The sequence below is a fragment of the Perca flavescens genome, chromosome 1 (genome assembly GCF_004354835.1).
Source record: "Perca flavescens isolate YP-PL-M2 chromosome 1, PFLA_1.0, whole genome shotgun sequence".
NCBI lineage: Eukaryota > Metazoa > Chordata > Actinopteri > Perciformes > Percidae > Perca > Perca flavescens.
The window spans coordinates 37,160,191-37,187,971 of NC_041331.1; the positions used below are offsets into that span (position 1 = coordinate 37,160,191).

Genomic DNA, 27,781 nt, shown 5'->3' on the forward strand with positions numbered 1-27,781 from the left:
TTCCTGGACAAAGTCTCTGTTCAGGGTAAAGAAATATCTAAGCTTAAGGAAAACGCTCAGGCTACAGCATGATGTGTACAAGGTCTTGTACAAAGCAGGTTAGCGAGTTATTTCCTAAAGGGATGAAAACAATTTATATTTTATACATATAATCATATATGTTTATGACAGAATGAGTGCGAAAGCGGCATTTAGATTATCACTGAACTATAGCTGAACAATTAGTCAATTGACTGAGTCGTCGTTAAACAGAAAAGTAATTCCACTATCTGAATTATCGATGAATGTTTTAAGTAATTTATGAAGCAAAAGTACCAAATATTTGCTCCTTCCATTTTCTCAAATGTGAGATTTTTGTGCTTTTTATATATATATATATATATATATATATATATATATATATATAATTTTAAATTAAATAGCTTTTAGTTTTCGACTGTTTGTCAGAAGATTTTAAGAGATTTCAGACATAATCAAATAAAAAATTACATTACATTAAAGTGCTCATATTGTGCTCATTTTCAGGTTCATAATTGTATTTAGAGGTTGTACCAGAATAGGTTTATATGGTTTCAGTTTCAGAAAACACCATATATTTGTTGTACTGCACATTGCTGCAGCTCCTCTTTTCACCCTGTGTGTTGAGCTCTCTGTTTTAGCTACAGAGTGAGACATCTCACTTCTGTACCATCTTTGTTGGGAGTTGCACATGCTCAGTAAGTACTGCTAGCTTGTCAGTTGCAGAGAATGAGGGAGTGCCATGCTAGCAGCTAGGTGAGCATTATAACGTGTGTTACAAAGTGACCACGTTTGTCTCTGAAGTAAAGGCTGGACTACAATAGAGCTGTTTGGAGCCGTTTGTGAACAGTGTTTTCTGTTGGAGATGGTAAGTCCCTTTGGGCTGGACTTTGGGCTTTTTCACTTTGTAAACTTATAATGTGCACAAAAAGATATATAACACAATAAAGGAAGGAAAAGCCAAAAAGCACAATATGAGCACTTTAAATAATTACTAAAACTCTGCTGAACACTTAAAGAATTATATTTTTTTGGGGGGTAGCTGTTTTTAGGCTCTCAGTGAACGATCAAGTGTGATTAATTTATAACTTGCTCTTAGAGAGCAACAGCATGTTACAAATTAAGGTCTACAATGTTTGTTGTCCAACAATATGAAAGTGTACACTGAAAAACAAATCTGCTTGACTTACGGACTTTCCAGTAGTACTGCTTTTAGATTTTATTATTTGGATCTCATGTGCAAGACATTTTGAGTATCCAAAGTGGAAATATTCCCACTTTGACCAGACTGGACAAAAATTCTGTAGAATTTTTCCCTTGGGATCGTGAACATTGATGCTAAATGTATTTGAATCCGGACCAAATTTTTGGACACACTTATGCCCAAATACCCAACCTCATGCGCTTGCAGGGCAAAAATATATTTACACAATAAAAATGATTGATTAAACTATGAAAATTAAATGCAATTCAATCTTGCAGACAATCTTTTTGGAGCTGCGGTCTGGGACAAACCAGTCATATTGGCAGACTATAATGATTTGCTGCTCAGATATTTATTGAGGCCACTCGCATCCTGACCCCTGAAAACACACTGCAATTTCATTACCCAGCTGAAAAACAATAAAAATATGAAGGGCAGTAAGTTGATGCTTTATCAAACAGCTACTGAGCTGATTACTATGCCATGAACTACTACAACTACTATTTCTAGTCATAGTTCCATTATCTTTATTGTGACTATAATTGCCACTGTTCATCGTAGCCCCAACCAGCACCTACAGACAACTGCCTATCAAGAGCTTGGGTCTGTCTGAGGTTTCTCCCTAAAAGGAAGTTTTCCTCACCACTCAAGGTTTCTGCCTAAAAGGGACTTTTTCTCGACACTGTGGCACTAAATGCTTGCTCTCGAGGGAATTACTGGAATTGTTGGGTCTTTGTAAATTATAGAGTGTGGTCTAGACCACCTAATCTGTAAAGTGTCTTGAGAATTTAATTTATCGTATCAAATCATAACAAGAGTTATGATTTGATACTATAAATTAAATTGAATTGAATTGCTCAGTGTCAGCTTTGTGTAAAAAGATGCCTGTAGGCCTGCCTAACCAAACAAAAAAAAAGAAACATATTTCTTTCTCAGTTTCACCGACTATCCTCACTTGGTGGTGTAACTGCAGACGTTTCGACCTGCAGCTTGTCTCTGGACCACATGCGCTCTACTCTCCATCCTCATCAGCCACGCTAAATTAAGAGCCAGCCAGCCAGAGACAGCCGCTGCCCGAGAGCCGCAGGCAGCCAGTCATGACATTTCAGCTTCCCTGCGGCTGCAAATGACCCCAACACTGGAACCCGTGGCCCCTCACACACATTCACACACACAAAATACACCGTATTTGACATGGGTATCCAATACATAATCAGAACCTAGCCAGAACCTAGCCTATTCCAATATATTCAGGCACAGAAACACACAGACTCACTCTTTCTCACACACACACACACACACACACACACACACACACACACACACACACACACACACACACACACACACACACACACACACACACACACACACACACACACACACACACACACACACACACACACACACACACACACACACACACACACACACACACATCAAGCCCATTCAATACCATAGCTCAACAGCTCTCATGCATATTTATACAAAGGGAGAGAGGACCCACTCCAAAGAATATCAATCGAGGCTGTGATGAAGCAGATTTCTCCATCTTTCTGTTTGGAGAATAAATGAAACTGAGATCAGCTCTTGGTGGATACAATGTCAAACTGAAATTTTCACACTGACCAGGTACATTACACATTAGAACTAATGGCCTTTGCCTTGCAGCTCAAAGACATGATGTGATGATTTAAGCATCGCAGTACAGCCTCTGAATTGGAGACATACTGTAAGAAAAGGAAGTTGCTATCACTGTCAGTCATAATAACATTGTATTCACCAAAGTAATTGCTGAGATCTGTGAATGCGAGTTCGATGGGGGCAAGGGACACAAGCAGTCAAACATTTGTGTTTATCTGGTAATTTCTGGTTAATCACTACGCAGTTGCTTTATGTGCTTTTGCCAATTCATAATACTTTTATTAGGTCAGAAACATGTAGTTGACTGTGAAGGAGGGAAGATGTTGTACTTGCCCTTTAGGAGGGAAGCACTATCCCTTTAAGGGAATCGGAAGGGTACTGTGTGTGTACAGTCAGAGACGTGCTTGTGTTGAACCGTTGCTATATTTTCTATTAAAAGTTGCAAAATGAAGATGAACATGTTTCTGGCAGTTCATTATGAGGGTGCAATATAAACAAGCTAAACAGTTTAGCCAGATTATCTAAACCTGTTTATTAAAAGCAAAGTGTTGTTATTAATGCCTCATTGCACAGGGAAACAGTTTCACTACTATGGTGAGCACAGGTCAACGTCGAACCAGGAAGTCGGTCCATAAGGTGTGTTGGATGTTTACAATTTAAAAGTTGGATTACAAATTTTTTATCTGCTTTCATTTTCTCTTCCGTTTACTGTAAATTCCTCTAATGTGGACGTTTGTTTGAATCTATTTTTGGCAATGTGGCTGTCGCTTTCCAGATCTCAGCAATTACAGTACCTTGGTGACAACGTTGTGGAATTTAATTAACAATAATAATTAACAATAGGAATTTTCTTTCTACGTATAGGCTATATTCCTTAATTTTCCTTACAAAAACTGTGCATTTTGATTTAGCACGGGAAGCACATTAAGCATATTAAGCATGTTTATCAAATGTGGATCACCGTTTCATATGTGAAAACACAAAACGGGCACATATGATTTTCAGTAAAAAAAAATAAAAAAAATCACAACAGGTACATTTGGACATTTTAGAGAAATATCTTATTTTTCATGTAAAATGTAATATTTTGACATCTGAAAACAACACAAGCCTTCGGAAAGATATGTACAGTACATACACAATAATGCACGCTGCTCAGTGACATGTGATACGTTTCAGTTGATGAAAGCATTAGTCATCGTGCCACGTTTCCTACACGAGACTGAAGATGAACAAATTAATTGCTGTAACCAAGAAAAGGCAGAGAAAAGACTTGAAATAAGAGGAGGGGGTATCATGTAGGGTTCAGATAATCAAGTTCAAACCTTTCCACAAAGCTAATGAAGGCCCATCATCCCCCCCCACACACACACACACACACACAGCAGGCTATGTTAATACCAAAACAATTATCACACAGTAAATTAACAAGCATCACAGGGAAGTGTTTTTCTACAACATTAAATTGCATTTGCACGCATCGAGTGGCAGCTTACTTAGACATACACATATACACGTGTGTGTCTACTGTATGTGTGAAAGAGAGAGAGTCAGTACGGGAATGGCTGGCCAGTGCGGCTGTCTTTGTCCAGCATGTTATCACTCCAACATTAAATGAATACATCACTCTGTGGCTGCGCCGGGCACCGACCCGACAGCTCGTCTCCACCATGCCGCAGGAGACAGAGCGGCTGGAGAAGAATCATTTGCATCGAGCGAGGAGTAAAGCGAGAACGAGAACTATCCAGCTTCGCCTCTTCCACTGATGGAAGCCTCCTCGGGGGCTTCGAGACGCCTGAAATCACTGAACGAGCAGAAACACTGTTATCCTGATTTAACTCATGAAATAATCATCAAAGGCATTAACTCCACTTCACAGCGAGCGTTTATTTTATGAAGCATTTAGGAGTAGCTATTGTATCCCTGCATTACAGCATATTTAATGAAGGGGGAAAATCTATTGGCAGGCAGTCCATTTGTAACTAATTTTGTAGCCTGCCTAACAGACAATAAAAATTACATATCTGTTTTGGTGCTTCTCTGTACAAAATATAAACAATGAGCCTCATCACCATTTTAAAGGCTTTATTTTCAATGCAGATTCTTTAATAAACAGCATTTTACAAAGCCGCTTTTTTACTAATGGCAACTGTGTGGATCTAACTAAGAGCCCTAATGTGAGCATCTATAGGTTTCAGAAAACAAGAAATCATGTTTGCATATCAAAGAAAACTGAACATTTTGGCCAGCGGTGGTAGATGGAGACTTCTCTATGACTAGAATATGTTAGGATTTGATGTGGAAAAAAACTGCTACTATGTAGGCCAATATTTTCTTAAAAAAAAAAAAAACTTGAATATGTGCATGAATGAGCACAAAGCAACAAAGATGTCTCAATTTAACTGACTTAAGCAAATCGTTGCTCATAAACAATGGCCAACAGACAATGAAAAATGGGAAATGGAGGGCTGCAAAGGACACACTTCTTGTATGCTCCAAATTTGGACAAGAAATGCTGACCTTCTATGCCACACTGGAAGAATCCTTTCAAAAGCAAAAGGCTTTGTGGCTTTATGATGCTTATGGTCTAAGAATGTGGACTCAGAGAGGACAAAGCACCTGAACTGGGACACCTTGTCACCTTGGGATACCTTCTCATTTCTAGTAAACCAAACCACAATTGTCAATGAAAAGAAAATGTTGTGGCCAGGATAGCTCAGTTGGTAGAGCAGGTACACATATATAGAGGTTTATACCTCAACGCAGAAGGTCCAGGGTTAAAGTCCTACCTGTGACGATTTCCTGCATGTCTTCCCCCTCTCTCTCCCACTTTCACAGCTGTCCTACAAATAAAGGCAGAAATGCCCAAAAAATGATGTAAAAAAAAAAATTTGTTTAGGGGTAAAAAATGGGGATATTTTTTGCAAGAATTTGACTGTACGACTACATATTAAACATCACTGCCATATTATCTGTCCTGGCTCCACAGTGGTGGGATGAGCATTTGTCAAATGAATGTAATGTATATATTGTGAAGGGAAACTGTACAGAGTTTCTCTACACAACAGATACATTTACTGCACAAGTCATCTACAGATATGATGATTTTGCAGGTGTAAAAGGAGATTTTATGCATTATGACTATAGCAAATCCTATCTGAATATAGACACCTTAATTTGATTTTCTTCTGTCCACAAAGTCAAGTTTTCTTACTAGTGTCAACTAAGAAGCTCCAGGTGTCATGACAACAGAGTGAGAATAGATAGATAGATAGATAGATAGATAGATAGATAGATAGATAGATAGATAGATAGATAGATAGATAGCATTAGCATTGTAGTGTGACTGAATGGGTGGTGGTCAGTGACCAGTGACATTGGTACTATTCCTTTACCATTTTTATACTTACACAATTACCATTTCCTCAATATGATTTGGTACCAAAACAAACACACAGACACACGCACACACAGCTGTCACCACGACTAGAAAAAGTAGTACTTGAGCTAGTAAGTTGACGATGATTATCATATCTTTAACCATCAAAGAACATCATATGGATTCTGTATCTTAGAGCATTTAAGAGTTTCATAATTATTTTGCTTATCGATATTAAGATTTATGCAAAAAAGCATTCTGAAATCTAATCAGATCTCTACAGGACCTGTGGATGTCACCATGAGGGTGTGATGCTCTCACAACATTTGTCAACAGTTTATGGGACTTACTTTAGTTTCACTGGAGACTGTTCAACAGGGCCTGATTATCCAGAAAAATGGGAACACCACTTCTGGAAAGTGATGAGACCGTTAAATGTTTCTAGTGTAAATTGTCTTTGCTGCGAGTACCACAAACAAAATTGTATTCACCTCTATTGTAATCGGGTCAGGGTAGAAATCTTAAAAACACATATCTTAAGACCTAAACAAATAGAAGTTACAAGAAGAAGTTAGATACCACTAGCGATGAGAGAATATTTTCTGGGAATTTGGAGAGAACTGACCCCTTAAAGCAAATATCTATCATTTTGGGAAACACTCCAATTCACTTTCTGGCAGAGAATTAGATGAGAAGATTAATGCTACTCTCAAACCGGTTATCATGGGTGGCCTTTAGCTCACCTGGTAGAGTGCACGCTCCATGTTAGCTCAGTCCTTGCCAGCAACCTGGGTTCAAGACCCAAGGCCCTTTGCTGCATGTTAATTCTCCTCTCTCTCCCCCATTTCCTGTCTCTCTTCAGCTTTTCCAATAAAAGGAAAAAAAATCTGTTATATCGTGGACTGGAAACAGACAAAGAGCTAACCTGGCTCATCGAATAGTAACAAAATCGCTTTACGAGCACCACTTAAGCTACATTTTTTTAAGCTCAACCTAAAACAATTAGATTTGGCTTTCCTGATAAAAATAAAAAAACAAAAGTAACAAAGAAACTTTAGAAGGCATGCTGTTATTGTTATTGTGATATGGACCATGCAGCTATGTTTTAAAGTTAACAGCAGCTTTTCTCATTCGCTGCAGAGCATACAACAAATAAATATCAAAGGTGATTCATTACCGGCGATGACATAACCATGTCAATGTGGGACATAAGACGACTTCATGCTAATGCATCTCCCCTTTTTCCTCGCAGTATTATAAATGTGCTGAGAGCAGGAGAGATGGTGATTCAAACTGCTGAGTAATAAATAAACAGCCACAGTGGCAGGGTTGCAGGCTGTGTCTCCTGAAATGGAGATTGTGGGCTGTGGAAGGGTCTCAAGGGTGCGGTGACAGCTCTGGTAAGAAGCTGTAAAAGGTGACAAGTGGTCTTCATCAAAATGCACTGGCGTCATTTTTAAGAGAAAAAGTTTTGGAAATGAATGGCTGCCGAAGAGTGCTGGGTCGGCTGTATATCATCTTGTCCATTTTCTTCACCCGCGGTGTCATGCAGCTATTTTATGGAGGGCAGCTGACAGCCAATTATCTGCTCAATAGGGAGGTCAACACTCTGGAGCTTGTCCATGGAATGGGAGGAGGTAAACCAGATACTACGACGGGAAAATGCACCAATGCCTTCAGTTACTGACCTGGAAATTGTGACCGGGATTGCTTGCGAGGCATTGTGCTTGTTACATTAAGAAGCTAGTGAATTCTTGTTTACACAGTGAGTGTGAACACAGTTTGTTCAGTCCTGGTGATGAGGTCCATCATGGGCAGTGATGCCATCAGGTTTAAACAGTTAATGGACAGGCCAGAGAAGGTGGAATTACAGCGAGTAGAGGAGTACTTAAAAAACATCCACTTGGGTGCTTCTCTCAAAAATCCAAGCATAGGACTCAGGTATAACTTTCCCTTTTAATCCTAGCATTCCTAAATGTGTAAGGTCCGTAAGATAGCTAACTCCCTTACTTAGAATACTATGGGATTGTGAATCAATAATCGCCATGGTTTTTCAGTTAGGGCTACTCGTAGGTGGAACTCTATCCCAAGTCACATTCAAAATTTAAAACTTATGCCTCTTTTAATCTTAAAGCATCGGTTTCTGTCTCCCCCATGAGGAATTCTAAGTAATAACAAAACTGTCAGCGCATCCACATGCTACAAGCCTTCCGTGATCGTGCACCACCCCCCCCCACCCCTCCTCCATGTAAGTGCTAGTAGCCAACGAGGACCCTGAGAATTAAAAAAGCATGATTGACTCTTCAGAAGAGGTAATTATCTTGTTGGGATCACTGAGAAAGGGGGAATTAAAATTAATTAATTTAAATAAAGACCTCAGAGACACACATACGGCCTGGGCTCCCTTCTCAGACAAAGAGAGGAGGCCACAGGCCTCAACACGTTCTTCAGACCAAAAAGGGGGACTGTTGGAACCAAACAGTGTGTTTAACCTGACTTTAAACAAAGAGAGCACAAGAGGCCTAACACAGGCCTCCAAGACAAAGGAGAGGCCTGTACGTAATGCTCAATGCCAGAAAATTTCGCACTTAGATGCGAAAAAGTTTACAAAATGGAGAAAGCACATTACCCCACGAGGAGATGGGACAAAACGTAGGGGAGTTCCCATCGGCTGAGATCCTTTGAATAAAAGCCCCGTCACTTCTGCTCACGGCTCTTCACTGGTAATCCGTTGCCGCAGGTTCAGCCCTGTTCGAGAATATAATATCTTTCGCTGGCCGAGTGAGCAGAGTGTATCTTTCGTGATACAAAAGAAAGGATCCGGGTTAGACACTAAACCCAGTATCTCACCAATTCTGCAGAGAGGGTAAATCAACCCCGTTTCAAGGAAAAGGAGGACACCGCGCTCTGTTCCTTTCTTCAGAGTCGACTGAACAGTTTCCTGCTCCACTGCCCTGGACGGAGCAGGCTCTGTTAATCTCTGGCGAGAGGTTAACCCGTTTTTTGTTCATCGCGGAGGAACCGCCGGACAAATCTATGGACTAAACGAACAATAACACACAGTAAGGCTTGAGCTTTCTGGGCAGAGAGATATAGATATGCGTTTATTAATGTTAGTGACTGCTAATGCTGCAATTTTGGCTACGACATTTAATGTGATTGATTAATAAGGTGCTACTGTTGCACGTCTTGATTATTAATCTGACTGTGACCGCCGAGTCAAATCTATTTCTGTGAAAGTCCTAACTTAGTTACTGTACTGAGCGAGTGAACAAGACCATGTGGTATTCAACAAAGGGACCGGTTACTCTTTCAGCGAACAGATCAGCTGTTAGCTTACCGAGAGGCTAAACATGTTAACATCCCCTCATTAGCCAAGTTTCTCAGTCCCCGGCCGTTACATCTCGTTAGGCACAGAATCCTGAGTGAACGAGAGGAGTTCTTATTTTCAGGGCCCCGAAAAATCAAGGCTCCAAGTTTCTTTTCTCTCTAAGTGTGTTCTTTCTCATCATGCTAACACACACACACACACACACACACACACACACACACACACACACACCCCTAAACCCTAGTCACATGGCGTGTAACAAAGCTTCATACACGTGTTGTGAACAGCTAGCCTCGCTAGCGACCACAGTCCAGAGATGGGGACTCGAGTCTAAGACTCAGACTCAAGTCCCACTTAAGTCACACAAATAGCTAACTTTCGACTTGACTTGCGGCTCGACCCAAAAGATTTCAGACTTGACTCGACCTTCGAGACTCGTCAACAACCTGTTTAAATTATTACTTTTTAAATCTAAATTTATTCATGTGTTTTCTTGTATTGGCGCATATAATTTGGGAAACATATGATGAGCTGCATGTCCCCTGCCCTTTGCCATAATGTGCAACGTAACGCATGCGCTATGCCTATGTGTGCGCACTCACATAAAAAAATGCTTTAACGATGGCGACACAAAGTCCTCCCGGAGTTGTGCCTTTTGTCATTAGTTTTGCTTTCAATAACTTCGTAAACAGTGGCAGTAAGCTAACAGCTACATGCAAGGTGTTTGGCACCAAGATAAATGATGCCGGATCAACAACGTCGAATTTCATCAGGCATCTCAAAACGCACCCAAATAGGTCAGTCACTTGCTAATGTGAAAGAGACGTTACATTTAGCATATCGTCACAGGTAACAAGCTAACCATCGCAAAGTGTTGTGCTAATGCTGGGAACAGGCAAATTGTATCTTTATAGTTAGTAGTTGCTGAGGCTCAGACATCCATGGCGCGCAGGAGGCGGGACGCACGGATCCATCCCCCCAGGAACGCTGTGTCGGGTGGGCAAACTCATGTGATGCGTAATTGATCCCGTGGATGATTTGTAGGCTATTAAGTGACCAAGGTATACCCGGTCCACCAAACACTGGGCAGTCTCATTTGGATTGTTTGTCAATTTGGCAAAGTTAATGATACTCATATTCATAACTTTATTAATATTGATAAAACATCTTTTGATAATTTGCCAATAATTTAATCTGTACCCATACCAATTCCCAACATTCTTCACTTGATTTTCTGCGCGCGAAAGTCGCCGGACGACACCAGTTTGTGAACATAGCCATACTGAGAGAGTTTTGTGGAGCTGAATGTGGAGTCTTAATTAGCTTTGTATCAACTCATTTGGCGTTCATTAATATAAAAAAGTTACGCACTAAAGCTTTAAAGTGGCTAACAAGTAGTCAGCACTGTCAACATTTATTTAGGCACTGAAACTTGCTGCCATCTTATCTCTTCTGTTCTGCCTGTCTGTGGTTTTTTTATGTGCTCTGCCTGTGTGATTGTCTGTTTAACTACTGTATAGTTAGGCAAATCTTCTGTTGCTTGTTACTGTCCCAGCAATGTTGTTGGGTGTGTGTTGATCTTAACCAACTGTTCTTTTTATGTTGTCGTCTTTTAGCATTAGTATGATCAAGTTTTATTGTACAGGGACAAATCTGTATGCATTATTGATAGCTTAATTTTTTTTTTAGGGTGACCTCTTACCACCAGTTCAGAGACAGCGTGTAAAATAGCCTCCAGGCTAATTCTACTTCTAATACTTCACATATTATTAATGTGCATTGTCCCTGATAAATAAACCTGTAATAAATGATGCAGTGCTTTTTTAATGATCATGAGAGCTTGCTTCATGAAAATTACAAAAAGAGACCAGTGGTGGAAAAAGTATTGAGATCCTTTACGGGGTACTTTGCTCTGTGTCATCTTTGTGTTTTACGTGGGTTTAGATGAATGGTATTTGTCTTCCTTTTGTGGTTGCTAGTGCACGGAGAATCAATGGTGTTGTTCTGTGACATATTTTGCGCCAACCAGCGGATCTCAGAAGACTTTCGCTGTAGGAATCTCCGTGCACTGGCACCACGGAGCGAGGGCAAACACCGTTCATCTAAACACACTGGCCACACTGCCATGACACAGAGCTGGATTCAAATTACCACTACATCTCTTTAAGCAATATCACACAAAAAAAATTTTAAATATGAAAACTTGTAATAAGAAAAGAGACAGTCTGTCAATCTCTAGTTTCTGTAACTGAAAATCGTCAGTGGTATTAAACATCCCTGTGTTGAAAGCATTTGGAAGCATTCTGATGGTTTTCTGCCAGAAAGCTTTTTGTGCACTTTTCCTTCATGGAGGAGGAGGAGGAGGAGGAGGAGGAGGAGGAGGAGGGGCAGGCGAGAGGCTGGCGAAGGTCTCTGGGGTCTGAAGACCGATGGACAGGTGAGGAAGGTCTGGTAGTCTCACGGGTGTCAGGGGGATCCTGTCATTCAAACTAACAACAAACACAGTGGAGGTTTTATAGGAAGTGTAGGGAAGTGCAGGGTGAGTCTAAGGTTGCTTTCTAGCTGCTGGTGAGCAAGCAGAGCCTTTGTTGTGCCGTGTAATTTATTTTCCTGTGGGCTTGATGTTCCTTAGGGTTTCTTCCCTATAGGCCTATTCAGCAGATGTAGAGCTTCACTTGTCAATGTTGCTTTTTGTTTGGAAGGCAACCTCACAGAAATGAATGCAGCAACTGATAAAATGTCAATGTCAAAACTATCGTGAGCCTGTAAGAGCCTTCGATGTGTGGCCCGCTGCCTCTACGTTCTGTTTGCAAATTGCATCATCTGAATGATCCAGGCTGGCCTGTTAAGCCAAATCTACAATCACAATCAACGTTTCAGAGTTGGCACTGTAAGTGCGGCTTCCATGAATGTTATCCATCCTATTAACAGGCATGCAATTATATCCACTTTAGCCAAGATGGTTTGCACACCAACCAGCAAGAGTGATTAAGGGAAAAACTCAGATCATTTGCAGAACAAAAACTGTAATTTTGGGTAAAGAGTACAACATTTTGGTCAGCCTATGTTAGTACACAGAAATCCGTAAGGAAAACTGAGGAGCAGCAGGAATCATTGGGCCTCATTCACCAATATCTTCCTAAGTTTTCTCTTAAATATGTTCTTAAGAAAGTCCTTAAGAAAAGTCTACACCGGATTCATGACGCGTTCTTAAACAACAGAATTGTTGTGTTCTTAAGATTGATGAATCCCACGTCTTCGCAATTGAAAGCGCGTGCCAGTTGTTCCTAATTAGCATAAGAAAACGCACCGCAAATTCCCATATACGGACATGACACTTCCTGTGCACCTTCTGGGAAGCGGGAGACTGCGTTCAAGAGATGGTTGTCAGAGTCGCAGATGACTTGCACATCGCGGTGGTGGAGGAAGTACTGAATCTCAGTAATTAAGTAAAAGTACAAATAACCAGATAACACCACATATTTACTAAAAGTAGAAGTACCACAATGACAACCCTACTTAAGTAAAAGTAAAAAGTACCTGATTTTAAATGTACTTTAAGTATTAAAAGTAAAAGTACTTGCATAACGAGTTATTCTCTTAATCTTATTTGCATAATACCATTTTAAATGGTAATATGTCTACTACCACAAACAAGAAAAAAAAAGTTCCTATCCTAACCAGCATTAAATGGAAATATGTTGTTAGAAACGGAATGCGGTTGGTTTTATTCATGGATTTATTTTAAGACGGTTTTATTTTCTTTAACCATGGGAGCGAAAGCAAATAAAGTGTTTGAAGCAGCGAAAATGGGGAGGAGATGTGAAGAGGTCCAGCCAAATAAATAAGATATGAACGCGTCTTACGCTGCCTGGCAACTATGATTTAAAAACAGGAATAATAAAAAACAGGAATAATAATAATAAAAAAAAAAACATTTTCACTTTTACCGGAGGCTGTATTAGCGAGGGTCAGCGGCTCTGGAGCACCGTAGCCGGCTTGGAAGCCGACGAAGGATCGGCGGTGTATATATATATATATATATATATATATATATATATATATATATGAACGTTGTAGAAATGTAGTGGAGTAGAAAGTATAGATAATTGCTGCAAAATGTAATAAAGTAAAAGTCAAAAGTATGCATTATTGATTTGTAGAAAATGTACTCAAGTACAGTAACGAAGTATTTGTACTTCGTTCCATTCCACCACTGCATTTTGGCCCTATAAATAGCATGATCAATCACCAAATAACGCAGGATTTAATCAGTTTAAAGAACACATTTCTTCGTAAGAACGGTTGGTGAAAGAGGCCCATTGTTAGTCAGCATTTGTACTGTATTGCATCCTTTTTCTTAGAGCAAAAAAAGAAGAATAACCCAGGGAGCGCAGACTGGTAACTAGTATCTCTCTGAGGTGAGAGGAATGTCAACCCTCTCCCCTGCAGTACTCCACAGGGGAGATCAGGAGTTCAGGATCGCAGCCAGCAGGTTTTCCTGTCTCTAACATTCACACCCAAATCCCATCTCATGGCAAAACAAATTTTAGGTTTAAAACTTAAAACTAAATAAAAACAGTTCCTTCTTTTTATTTTAAGAATTTTCTGTCTAGGAATGATGAAAAACAAATTGCCTTTTGCAGTTCAAAACTACTAAAAAAAAGAGATCCTTCTATGATAACCTATTGGATTGTAGATCTTCAGGAATGTCAAAGTGCTGTAAACTACAGATTTTGCAAAGCCACTTACTTTAGTTGAAAGGGAGTGATTCCATTGAAGTCAATACAACTTACTGTACAGTTCTGTAGGTTATATCAAAAAAGAGCGCAGAATAAGGCTTGGAAATATTGTCCATGCTTACTCCTTAACATTCCCAAACTTTAACCACAAAGTCTATTCAACATTCCCTCTCCTCCATCTCTTTGTGTTTTCAACTCCCACCTCATGTTGACATCAGCTCAGCATGTGTCCCTAAAAGAGAAGAACCCTGTACAGACCTGTAGAGTGACAAAGGGCAGGCAGATGAACAGAGCAGCTGGCTACGCATCTTAGGTGTTTAAGTTCTTAGGTGGGAAGAGCAGTGAAGAGACGGGGCTTTGAGTTAGTTCATCACAGAGCTACTGCCACTTGCTGACAATGAGAGCGTTACTGGGACCCAGGAAAAACTGCTGGCTAGGCAGATATAGGCTCCTTTTGTTCCTTCTCTCCCGCTCCCCAGTGCCGGGCACAAGAAGAAATAAAAAAAATACATAACAAAGTTCCTTCTGCTTTTGCAGCGGGTACCCAGAAATGCTTGCATTTAAAATAGGTTTTCACTTTGAGGATGAGGAGAGCGGAGGATGAGAGGTAGGAGAGGAGGATATTATCATACTGAGAAAGCAGAGCTGGCAGAGGAGGTGGGAGGGAAGAGAGGATGGTTTGATTGTGCTGAGAGAAAGATGAAGTAAAGAAGGGATAGAGAAGAAATGTATGATTGGATTTGGCCGAGTGGTAGAGCTAGATGTCTGTTAGCTGGCTGAATGGGAGGCCTGTGTTATAATGGGAAAGAATGGGCATCGGCCGAGGGCTCTAATAGGGCCTTCAGAGAGGATTCAGAGCTTCAGAACAAATCCTTGATCACAATGGAGCACAGGTCTGCACCGAGCCAGTCAAGCCTCTGTCCATCTCGCCAAATTTAATTACACTCGCAGTGTGGCAGTCTGACTCACACCACAGCTTGTCTCAAAATATAATCAGCCTGCTGTGGCTGAAGTAACTGACTGGAGGTTTATTTTATTATAAGTAAGAAATAAATGTCAAAATATTCAGTCTGTATTTCATCTGTAAATGTTGCATGAGTCAGTTTACCCAAATTACAAGAAAGAAAGTTTTTCTTTTTTTTACCCCTACTGTGTCTCTACATGCAGATAGTTTTAGGTTTATGTGTTGAGATTAACCTTAACAGCAATGTTTCTTTCCAGTGACAGTATCCTGTTTCTTTGGATAACACACACATCTCACTGTCAACAGAAATTAGTATGTCACCGCAAATCCGCTTAGGCAGGAGGTTATGTGGTGGAGGGATGGGTTAACAATCCTGACTTTAACCCAGAGGACAATTGTACACATCCTGTTGCATATACCAAAAGTAAATATTGGTTTCTTTAAAGCAGGGATCTTCAACAGGGGTCCGGGACCCCTAGGGGGTCCTCACAGTCAATGCAGGGAGGCATTCAAATTATTGTTTTTCAAAAATTAAAAAGTCTTAACATGAAACAAACATATTATTAGCAAATGTATATCCCCACTGCTTACTGGCCTATAGGTAAGGTAGTCACTAAGGCCATCCACAGATACAGGATTCACTGTGTCACATGTATGTTTAATATTAAAGCCAACAATTATTAGGCTATTTTAATAGCTTAGTATTCTATGTAAAAAGGCTTTAGGCCGCCTTACACATTATTGTAGGCCCCGTTTTATATGCAACTTTATTTCATATAATATATGTATTAGAGGGTCTCTTTCAGTTAAGGGGTTCTTGGCTTAAAAAACATTGAAGACCCCTGCTTTAAAGCATGCCCACAATTGTTCTCTTAACCCACACGTGTCAAACTCAAGGCCCGCGGGTCAAATCCGGCCCCTTGCTAATTTTGATCCGGCCCCTATATACATTTAGGTTCACAATACATTTTTGGCCCAAATACTTTGTCAGTTTCCACATTTCTTTTTGACATTTTTGATGCTTTTTCCTAACGGTTTTGGCATTTTCTTCATAATTTTTGTCGACCAAACTGTAAGTGAGAAGACTATATGAAACATGCAATAATACAGTCAAAGATATTTTACTTTTCCCATGACATAAAAGTAATAAACTGTATGTCTGGCCATTGATGGGATTCTCATTTTCTAGTGTTCCCTTAGGGAAGTTGAGTTTGACACCCCTGTCTTAACCTAACCAAGTAGTTATTGTGCCTGCCTACATCTTCCTAAACCATACACAGCGTTGGCAGCTCAGAAAAACAGTAATGAATCATTTTTTTGATAATTTTGGAAGGTACTGACGAATGTTGTTGTCTTGCCGACAGCACCATTTGATCAGAATACGCTCATACACATACACATCATGTATTTAGTTTTTTTGGTTGAAGGACCAATTGCGCAAAACTTGGGCAAATAAAACCAACGTGTGTATGCAGACATACAGAAATATGTCTGGTTATAAATTGGGAGAACAGTTCTTTTAAAAATCAACAACCCTCTGAACATAAATGTAACAGACTGGCTTCAGGAATCTGTATCTGACAACTGGGTGTGTTTGAACGTGGCTGAGTGCCTGTAGTGCAACATTTGCTTAGTCTGAGCACTCATATACCGCATGGTGCATGTCATTGTGCCTGAAGGAGGAGGAGAGTACAGTCAGCTGGCTCTATTTAGCCTTGCTGTTTGGCAATTATGCCTGCAGGTAAGGTGAGAGAAATAGAGAGAGACTAACAGAGAGAGAGAGAAAGGGGGCTAAAAAGCAAGTCTCAGGGTCACCTTAAAAGCACAGCAGGTGCTAACACATTTCTTTTCAAGAGTGGATCATACAGTAGGTGCTTGAAGAAAGATTAGTGCACAGACATGCACATACACACCAGTGGAGAAAGAATCTTTACTTACGCAAAAGTAGCAATACCGCAAAGAAGAAAATACTCCACTGTAAGTAACAGTCCTGCATTCAAAACGTCCCTGAAGTCAAACATGCATCGTCTGCTAAATGTACTTAGTAATTATAAAAAGCTGAAGTACTCATGATGCAGAACAGTCATTGTTATGATATATGTTGCAATTCTAGGTTACTATATAGGTTTATCAGCTATTTTTCAATGCAGATTAACGGATTGCTTTGTTTACTACATTTTAGAGGGCTAGCTTTCCCTACACACCTCTCCCTCTCATCAGTTGAGGAGGCCTCTTCCTCACTCTCCAACTGTGTATGGTGTTGCCTTTGTCTTCACTCCCAGCAAACACATACAGTATACACAACCCCTTGCATGCTAACTTTGACTGCATGTTTTACAGAACTGAAGGCTTTTACCTTGAGGAGTGGAGGAAAATCAATGGTGCCTGCCCTTTAAAAACAATTCACAGTTGTACTGTTTCTTAGGGGGCCATGGTTGAGTTCGCTGCTCGCTAACATCCTACAGCCATCACATTCTGAAGCAAAATTCAGCCCTTTGCAAAAGATTCAATAAGACTCCTCGAAACAGCAAAGAAGAGATTGCCAATGTTCAAATTATTACTCAGAGGAAAACTTGTACCTATTTCTGTAGTCTGGTAGTTTATCGCAGCTCAGTTACAAAGCCATAAATTCTAGTTATCAATGTAACAGCCACAGTTGGAGAAGCTGTATGTCTGTTTATGCAGCATTCTACGATAAAATTCGGCATTATCAGCATGCTTGGTATTGCTTAGTACGTCATAGTCATCTTACAGACGCTATACATGGAAGGTTATCTTCCTGCCCTGAGCATACAGGAGGAAACGCTGCATTATTCCACCCGTAGACCTGCCCTCCCATCACACGCTGATTTACACTGGCAGTGGAGTAATCTCACACTGATCTTTTCTTTACTACACCTCATCAACAGCCATCTGCAAACCGCTATGAGTGATAGGAGAATTCATCTCCGGGTTTAATTTAAAATGAGAGCGCTCAGTAACCTGTGGAAGTAAAGTTTTGCCGAAAAAGAGCCGCAGGCCAAAATGAAGAGGATTACAGATGGATTACCTGTGTTCTGACTCGTGGATGGAGAATATGACTCCAGACGTGGAGGACTTCTGCTGGATGGAGGCCAAGAAGGTAAACTCACTTTTCCTCCTGAACAGCTGCACCACTTTCTCTGTGATGTGTGCCGGGGCGTGAACTGCTCTCCCAACATCTGAAGGAATAAAGTAAAATGGAAGGAAATCATGAGCTTGTGTAAACTCTTTTCACAGGCTAAGTGCTGTGCGTCTCCTCCATGTACACCTGCCAAAACTGGGAGAAAAATATTAAGCTGTCTAATCAACACTTTTACACTTTGAATATATATCTCATCAAGAGTTCTGGCAGTTCTGTCTGGGGAAAAAAAAAAAGAATCTGCTGATGCCAAAAAGCTACACCAAACTAGTGCTTGTAAATTAGACTAGGCCAGTAAACTTTGCATAAATGTGAGAACAACATTGTGGAAATCATTTCAATCGATTATGGTAACTGTAACAGTAATTGCTAAGATCTGGAAAAAAACTGCAACATTGCTACAACATGGGGGCAATCAGACAATTAGACAGGTTGTAAACAAACTAACAGTTTAGCCAGAGCACTCAAAATTCTGTTAATCATCCCTTATTGCTATTTTAAATCCGGTAGGTCAAAGCTGTCCCAGGAAGTTATTTTGTAAACTTTGATGGATGTTTACAACAGACAGTTTGGATCATAACTCTACTGTCTGCCTTCAGTGTCTCTTTAAAATAAGTCTGCCTACGCTTGCTTGTTTCTCACCCAGTTGGACATTTTCTTAGCAATGCTGCCATGTTCTCAGAGCTACGCTAGTATTGGTATGTTTTTATTCCCGTTAGGAATTGTGGCCAAAACTACAGTAAAATTGCATCAATTTAGGCAACTTAAGACTTACTGTGTTTAGAGATTCTCATATCTTATGCAAGTTACAAATCAGTACGAGTTGATTTCATGGTGTACTGAAGCCAGTGGCTGCATGGAAGGCACAAGAAAACAAACCGTATGCATTGGATAACTTTTTGCAGCAATGCTATGCTTATTATTAGCAACGCTAGTGGCGTATATCAACAAGTATTGGATGGATTGCCCTTCAACTTTTTAATAGACATTCATGGTCCACAGAGGATGAGTCCTACTGACTTAGGTGATCCCTTGACTTTTCATTTAGTGGCACAGTGAGAGTTGCAGGTTTGGCTTTTTAGTGAAATAAGTCAACATCGATTGGATGGATTACCATGGAATTTGTTACATACATTCATGTCCTTTCAGGATGAATTGTAACAACTTTGGTGGTCCCCTGACCTTTCCTCTAACGCCACCCATCAGGTCAAAATTTGTATTTGTAATTTATGACCAAATGATGATGAAATTTCCATCCTTCTCAGAGGTACTTTTTGCTAATTAATTTGGTGCTAATTAACAGATGCAACCATGCTCAACTAAGATAGTTACATTACATACATATGTTACATTATATCTGCTGAACATTCAGTTGTTAGCAACACAGCCTTACAGAGGTTGGCCCGAGACAACTAGTCTTGTTTCCTGTGGTCCAAGTTCACAACCAAAACTGAATTTCAGCAAATATTGGGAATGTACAGTATAATCAAAATGGGTATATTTTTGCATAAAACATGACTGAAAAAAAGAATAATTTCCGTTGAGAAATGAGTATTTAGTAAGCATTTTTGTTCCATCAGACAACTCTGCTGTCTATTGGATTCGGTAACGGATAGTCCTCACAAGTCTCGGAATGTAAGCATTTGTGTGTATGTGAATGTATGTGAGGAAACCTGAGGAACTAGTTGTAACAGTAACCATGTGTTTGAGCTACCCGAACGGAGGATGGATCTGAACGAGCGACTGTGGTTCCACACTCCCAGCTTTACATGACAGACCAGTGGAGAGGAGCCTTTGGCTGTCTCAGCACAGGGCTTTTAAAACTCCCCAGGGTGACAGTGGCCCGCCTGCCTTCACATTCAGCCTCCCTGCTGTCACAGCCCAGTCGATGGAGTGCCACTTCCCCACGGCCAACGTGGTTCTCCAACATGCTGGCCCCCTGACTAGTCATTAGATCACCTCTTCAAATCTGCAGAGACACTGGCCCTATTTCATGATGTGAAGACACCATCAAATTTAAAGTCTATTTTTATTGTACCTTCAACTGACTGACAGTGAAAAAGAGGAGCTGTGTGTTGTACTTCAAGGTCAACAAATCGTTTCCACATTAAAAGGAGAATTCCGGCCAATTTTTACGTTAATCTTGATCGTTATAAATATGCGAGTACAGTCGGGATGGCGGTCGGGCCTGCTAGCCCGGCTAAGGGAACTACCACACAGATCACCACTGCCAAGCCTCCTACTCACCCACACCAGATCGATCACACACGAAATGGATGAGCTACGAATACACACGGAACTGTTGCGTGATGATTATCACAGAAACATGACTGAACACACGGCAGCTAGCAGCTAGCAGGGCGAGCTAGCTACCAGCAGGATAGAGACAGGGTAGGTGAAATAAACAATGTCTGAGTTGAAAACACATCTTGTTGTCACATAAGGACCCTGTTCACATTGCACATTTTAATTGCATTTTGTGTCTGTTAAGAGGCACAAAGGCACTCTAAAACTTGCCCCTACAAATGCCATTTTAGCTGAATGGAAGCTCGTAGACATAACTGCAGCTACTCCATGTTGATCTTACCGATTTGGCTTGTTTTTTTTGTTTCCATCGACTGTACTCGCATATTTATAGCGATCAAGATTAACGTAAAAATTGGCCAGAACTCTCCTTTAGTTCAATCCCATTTAAACTGCAGATGTCTTCCTCATGTGAGCGCTTAATACAGTCAAGTTCACCGTCTTCACGGCTAGGATCAATACCAACAAATTGTTGTAATGAGTCCTGCTAGAATCCGGCAGCAAACAAACCAAAGCAGACTACTTTTATGCACATAAACTTTGCTGCAAATGAGAAAGGGAATTGAACTGTAATTATCTGCAGTGATTAACTGCACAACTTATTCCCCTTCAAAGTAATGCCAGGGCTGAAAGACCAATGGTTCAACAGGTTCAGATGCAGAGACTTAAGACCAGAATTTATCTTTAATTTTAAGTTCAAGTGCTAACAACAGTAATGCAATGCAACAAGTCCTCCTACCTAAACACTTAGTTTGGTTTTAGGTTGTTTTTGTTGCCTTTTTAAAATGACTAATGTAAGTATATTTTTTAAAGATTTTTTTTTGGGCTTTTTATGGCCTTTAATCAACATGATAGCTTGAAGACAGGAAAGGAGGGACGACATACAGCAAAGGACTCGCCTACATGGGGCACACACTCTACTGGGTGAGCTAGAGGTCGCCCCAATGTAAGTATTTTCTGATCTGTCATCCCTATGGCTTTCAAAAATGACCAAACCACTTTATCGGAGTGTTTTCTGATTTGCCTCCTCTGTGGTTAAGTGCTGGACAACTTTAAGGAACTGAAATAACTTGGTAAAAGTTAGAGAAAGTGGTCATGGACAGATGAAACCGACACTGAAGATAGGTAAGAGATGGAAGACAAACACCAGTCTCCTATACCAAAGTCAGACACTTTGTACATCCAGATCACTTTTAAGCAAAACTTAGGTTGTTTGATTTAAATGAAGAATGAATATATCACTTTTAGTGAGTCAGCTAAAGTTGAAAGCTTAAAAACAATATTAAAAGAGACATATGCCTCTATTGCTGATATATTTCTAAAAAGAGACATTTAAGTGCAGAGCAAAAACAGCAGCATGCCCAGTTATTTGTTCTTGCATGAAATAATGTTTTCTACTGTATATTTTCTAACAATATAGGACTCTAGCAGGACAATATTAAGTGTTAAATGTGGTATTTATCTTGCTTTGTCTGATTCTTGAAATAAGCAAAACCATTTAGTTTTCTCTTATTAGACATTTAGTATGTGAGAGACAACCATGCAGTAGTCTATATCAACGACGTTCCACTTCCGGGATTGTTCAGGTGCCGCTGGAAATTCCGCCAGATGTCTCTCTTTTTAGGCCAGATGTCCGTCACCTTCCGCTTTCTTTGTGCTGTAATTCTAAACTCCGGTGGATTTCTGAGGACTATGGTTAACTGCTCCTCAGATCTCTGCTGGGTAAATCCAGACAGCTAGCTAGACTATCTGTCCAATCTGAGTTTTCTGTTGCACGACTAAAACAACCTTTGAACGTACACGTGTTCCACCAAAACAAGTTCCTTCCCGAGGCTATTTTGCAGAGGCACCGTCATTGTGCCCGAGGCGACGATTGGTTTAAAGAAATGTCAGTAAACCAGAGCATGTTTTTCTCCCATCCCAAAATGCTGTGTGGACTAGCCAGACCACTCCTCCGCAGCGCTGTGGAGGAAGGTCTGGCAATGCGAGACTAACCATGCAGCAACCAGTTTAACTATGCAAGTTACAAATCGGTACAAGTTGATTTCAAGGTGTACTGAAGCCAAGAGCTAGGGAGACAAAATGCTAACAGATGCTGTTTGACAAAGGGCTTGTAGATACAAAATTTGCATCATTAAATTTGACACAGACACAGAAACACACACACAGAAACACACACACAGAAACACACACACACACACACACACACACACACACACACACACACACACACACACACACACACACACACACACCTAGTTGTTTACAAATTGTGCTGCACCTAATGCGGAATTGGCCAATGGAAACTGAACATTTACAGAAATTATTCGAACCAAAGAAAACAAACCATAAGCGTGATCACACCCCCACAGTCCACTAATAATGATGGATCGATAGGGAGCAGAACTAAAACAGTGCACCGTAGCGGTCTCGTCCGGGCAGCAGTCTCAGGCTTGTAGACATAAACAAACCTATTTACAGTGACAGGAGGAAACAGGTAGAGCAGGAAGGGCCGTCTCCCAGCAGACAAGATGAAGCTTAGTGTAGCAGGCAGCAGCCGGCAGTCAGCGCCCCCCCTCTCGATTTTACAGCTCGTCACTTTAATCAGAAGCCTGGAGGGTCCTCCCCCAGCTCCGCTAACTCTTACAGATGGCCTCTTTAACTGGCAGTGAGGAAGAGGAGCTCAGCCGTGGTCCAGAGAGACTTCACTCACCAAAGACACAGCCAGTCCAGTCTGGGTGGACTTCTGTTTGGCCTGATATGGAAACCCAGTGTCACAGCCAGATAAGCACATTACTGCACTACACTCAAGTGTTTGCCAAGGGCACAAAGTAGATCAGGGCAGAGTTCTAGGAGGCCAGTGTCCAGCAGGCCAGCAACACTGGCAAGAAAACGTCTAAGAGCCTTCTCTCTTCAGCTCACTAAAAGGACCATTACTGTACATCACCTTCTGCTGGTTTGTGCGTTCATGTGTGTAGTGCTTCAATTTGTATTGACTGCTGTAATAGCTGGCTGTTAATTAGGGTTGAGTGATATGACAGAATCATTTCAAATAAAAACATGCTATGATCAAATACACATTCAATTACATAATCCTAACTACACTATTCCATAGCTTTAGAATGCATAAATTATTAAAGGCTGCAAACTCGCCACTTTTCAAGGTATTGTAAACACACACAAACAAACGACATCTTAAGTCATCTTAACTCTGTCAATTTATCACATCGCATTCGCCTGGATCCACACGTCGGCTACTGTACCTTACCTACTACTTCTGTCTGTATATGAGAATTTGTGTCTGTACGTGACATGATGCTATTCAATGAAGTCAATGGAGTTTCATTGCCAGTCATCTTCAAGTGCAGCAGAGAGAAAGAGAGAAGCGGTCAAGGAAGAAAAGTCTTAAGAAAGTGGCATATGATGTAGCTACATGGCATAGCTCTGTTTTAGGACTACACAGCCCTTCAGCAGGGACCAAAAGCACATAGGCGAAAAGACAGAAAATGATTAGGCCATTAGGGTTTGTTTGTTTTTCCCCCAGAGCCCAAGGTTATGTTTTCATTAGAGATGGCCCGATACCACTTTTTTGCTTCCCGATACCGATTCCGATACCTGAACTTGCGTATCGGCCGATACCGAGTACCGATCCGATACCAGTGTGTCATATATTTTATTATGTTTTAACAGCTGTATGCTACTATCCCTGTATGGATGTGATATGATTTCTATCTCTGTTGTCGGTCTGGCTCAGGTTAAACTCTTTGTGAAACATGAACAAATACAAACAATGAATGCCCCAGAACTTTCTTTTATTCTCCAATTTGACAGTAACGGAAAAAGAACATAAATAAACTACTTTAATGTAGATTTTATTTAGGGCTTTATTACGTGGTATCGGATCGATGCATAAACTCCAGTACTTCCCGATACCGATACCAGCGTTTTAGGCAGTATCGGAGCCGATACCGATACTGGTATCGGTATCGGAACATCACTAGTTTTCATATAACTTATTTTGTCCGACCAACAGTCCAAAACGCAAATTTAATTTACAACTACTTAAAACAGAGAAAAACTGGGGTTGGCTCTCAGTTTCTTAACTATCCTTTTTTTTCATTTTATACCACTTACGTTTGGAACACATAACATAGCTTTAACAATGAATATCAATAACCTCGGAATCAGTACGTTTAGTATTCTGACTAGGGCTGCACAATTAATCGTGATTTTATCCAAATCGCAATATGGACTAGTGCAATATCCAAATCGCAGGGGAGGGGGCACAATATTTCTTAAAAGGCAAAATATGTGTCAAACCATTCTGAATTGAGTATCGTGGTGCTACAGAGACATCCCATCCTACAAACTGAAGAAATGTTTGTTTGGTACAGAAAAATCACACTATAATCATTTTCATTTTTAAAATTAGAATATTTTTCAATGCAAATGAGAATAATAATTGAAAAATGATCACTCTCCAATTTCGTGCAATCACAATATCAGTCAAAATAATTGCAATTTATATATATTTTCCTCATATTGTGCAGCCCTAATACAGACTAACCATAATCTGGACAAAGTGAACGGAACATGCACTTCTAGCAGATACATAAACATCTATACTCAGGAATCGGATCAAAGAGCATGTGCCCTGTACAGCCAGTCTGCCTGTCTCTGCTGGACAGTAGTTTGTTTAGTTATGTTTACGGTCCCCCTCACAGCAACACATTCTGCATCACTGGCAGCTGCTCAGAGGCTGCTGGGTTACAGCAAGGGACAACATTAAAAAGGTAGAAGAGAAGAATAATAGATCAATGTTTTCTGGCATCAGTGGCAGCCAATTATGAATATTAAACCCACAATTGACTGACAAGATAAAAGCTTTTCATTGGCCATAACAAATCCTCCAGCTCTGTGATTTCTTCGGGTCGAGAAGATGCTGCTGACAGATCCACCCACACATCCACCTACCAAGCAGGTGAGATTTTGTTTTTCCCCTTTGGTTCATTTTCATCTGCCTTCACATCTTAAAGCCAGGAGCTACAGTATGCCGATTGTATGGTCCTATAGTTCGAATGTAACAAACATAAATAATAGTACATATTTAAACTTAACCCCAAAACAGAGGTACAAGGGACTGTACGTGGGAAAATGAAGATAAGTAAAAGCAGGCAATTTAACAAACGAATATACAATAAAATAACATTAAATGAAAACTAGGGTGAACATTTAGATTAAAAAAAGATCAATTTTAAGTAGTGATTTAAAAGATGTTACAGAACCTGCAAGCCACACTACAAGAGCACAGAAACAGTAAGACGAACCCTGTCTGAGGATCGGATCTAAAACGCTAGGGCTTCAATTTGAACAGTTATTATCTAGTACAGGTAGCTGACACGGGCCATTTGCGGCTGAGCGTCGGCACATTCGGCTGTGTTGTGGCACCTGACGCCCTAATGCCTGCCAGATCTGGCTTGGTGTTGGTGCGTGTGAAGCTTTGGGGCAAGCGCTTCGATTCCTGCAGGTTAGCGAGTTAGTCACCCAGATTATGGGATTGCATCAGGTTTTAATATTTTAATACAATTTAACTACATAGTGTATCCTCCTGGATAAACCATGTCTCTAGTAGTGGAGTAAGTTAACAGATGAAAATGATGTGTGTTAAAATAGAAAGCCTCAAACAAAACTATTGCAGTATGTGGACTCCCCATCTAAATTACATACTGAACCATTAAATATATCTGCATTGCATATTGACAAACCCTCCCTTAAGGTATGTTATGTACCACTGCTCAAACTGGAAGAGTTGCTTTTTAGTTATTCTTGCTTCAGCATTCTGTGTTGGTCTGCATTTTGTTCTGATTGATAAAAAAAGAAAAAAAAAAGAAAAAAAAATTCTACTCTTTCAGAATTTAGATGTTGTCTCATCCCCAAGTTGTTCCTTTGAGGAATTCTGGTAGCTCAGTACCATGGCATTTAAAATTACATTATAGCACAAGAGGACATTTGTTTTATATTTTTCCACCTGTCGTTTTTGTATTAATCTTTTCTTTTGGCTTCGTAAACTACAAAATGATTTAAAAAAACGGAAACAACACCACAACCTGGGAAGTAATCTCCCACTTAAATCCTTAAAAAACAGCTAGGCAGGCGCCCAGATAGCTCAGTTGGTAGAGCGGGCGCCCATATTTAGAGGTTTACTCCTCAACGCAGCGGGCCGGGGTTCGACTCCGACCTGCGGCCCTTTGCTGCATGTCATTCCCCCCCTTTTCTCCCCCCTTTCATGTCTTCAGCTGTCCTATCTAAATAAAGGCCGAAAATGCCCAAAACGTTGCATTCGTGCATGGTTAAAACCCAAAAAGGAAATATATGAGAACAAACGACATGCCAGATCCTTCATTAATTTCTCCAGCATGTTAAGCTTTCATGGTCGTTTTTCTTTCTGATCATTTTATTTCCACACTTCCAGGCCTCCCAGTCATCTGTACATCCACACATGAAGCCAGCCAGCCAGGCATCCATCCAGTACACAGCAGACTGTCCCTGAGGAGCTAGCCTGCTTTCGGCTGCTCAAGGCGGGTCTGCAGTGGAGAGTAAAGAGCAGACTGGACTGCAGAAGAGGGGGCTGGGTTGGAACTGAAGATAAAAAGGACTGAGGCATGACTGGAAGTTGAAAACAAACATAACAGAAAACTGTCATAGATTCAAGGTAATGTTTAAAACAAACTGATGGCACTAAACCTGGACTACAGCTAAAGCAGAGATGTTGCAAATCCAATGTACAGTTTCCATCAAAAGCAAATTGCAAAGAGCAACACACTCAGAAATGCAGCCGCAGAGACGCTAACAGAAGTCACCAAATGAATAACGAAACAAGATAGTTCAAGGCAAGTGGTACATTTAAAGCAAAAAGGAAGGAATGGTGAATAAGGTTTGGAAACTGGCAAAAGCTACAGAAAGTAAACCGTGTCCGTACAAAAAAACAAAAAGGAGGAAGAGAGTTTGATGCACGTGAAGGAGACTGTGAGTGCA

The 27,781-nt window shown here is 40.5% G+C and overlaps 1 protein-coding gene across 4 annotated transcripts in view; it reads right to left on the reverse strand.

Annotated features, from left to right (window-relative positions):
• Window positions 1-27,781, reverse strand: part of LOC114571527 (protein kinase C-binding protein NELL1) — a 208,514-nt gene that overhangs the window by 149,145 nt on the left and 31,588 nt on the right. For all 4 annotated transcript variants that reach the window (XM_028602625.1, XM_028602546.1, XM_028602772.1 and 1 more), the window contains exon 3: window positions 18,332-18,482. In XM_028602625.1, the coding sequence (XP_028458426.1) occupies window positions 18,332-18,482 (151 nt within the window). The remainder of the gene's footprint in view (window positions 1-18,331; window positions 18,483-27,781) is intronic.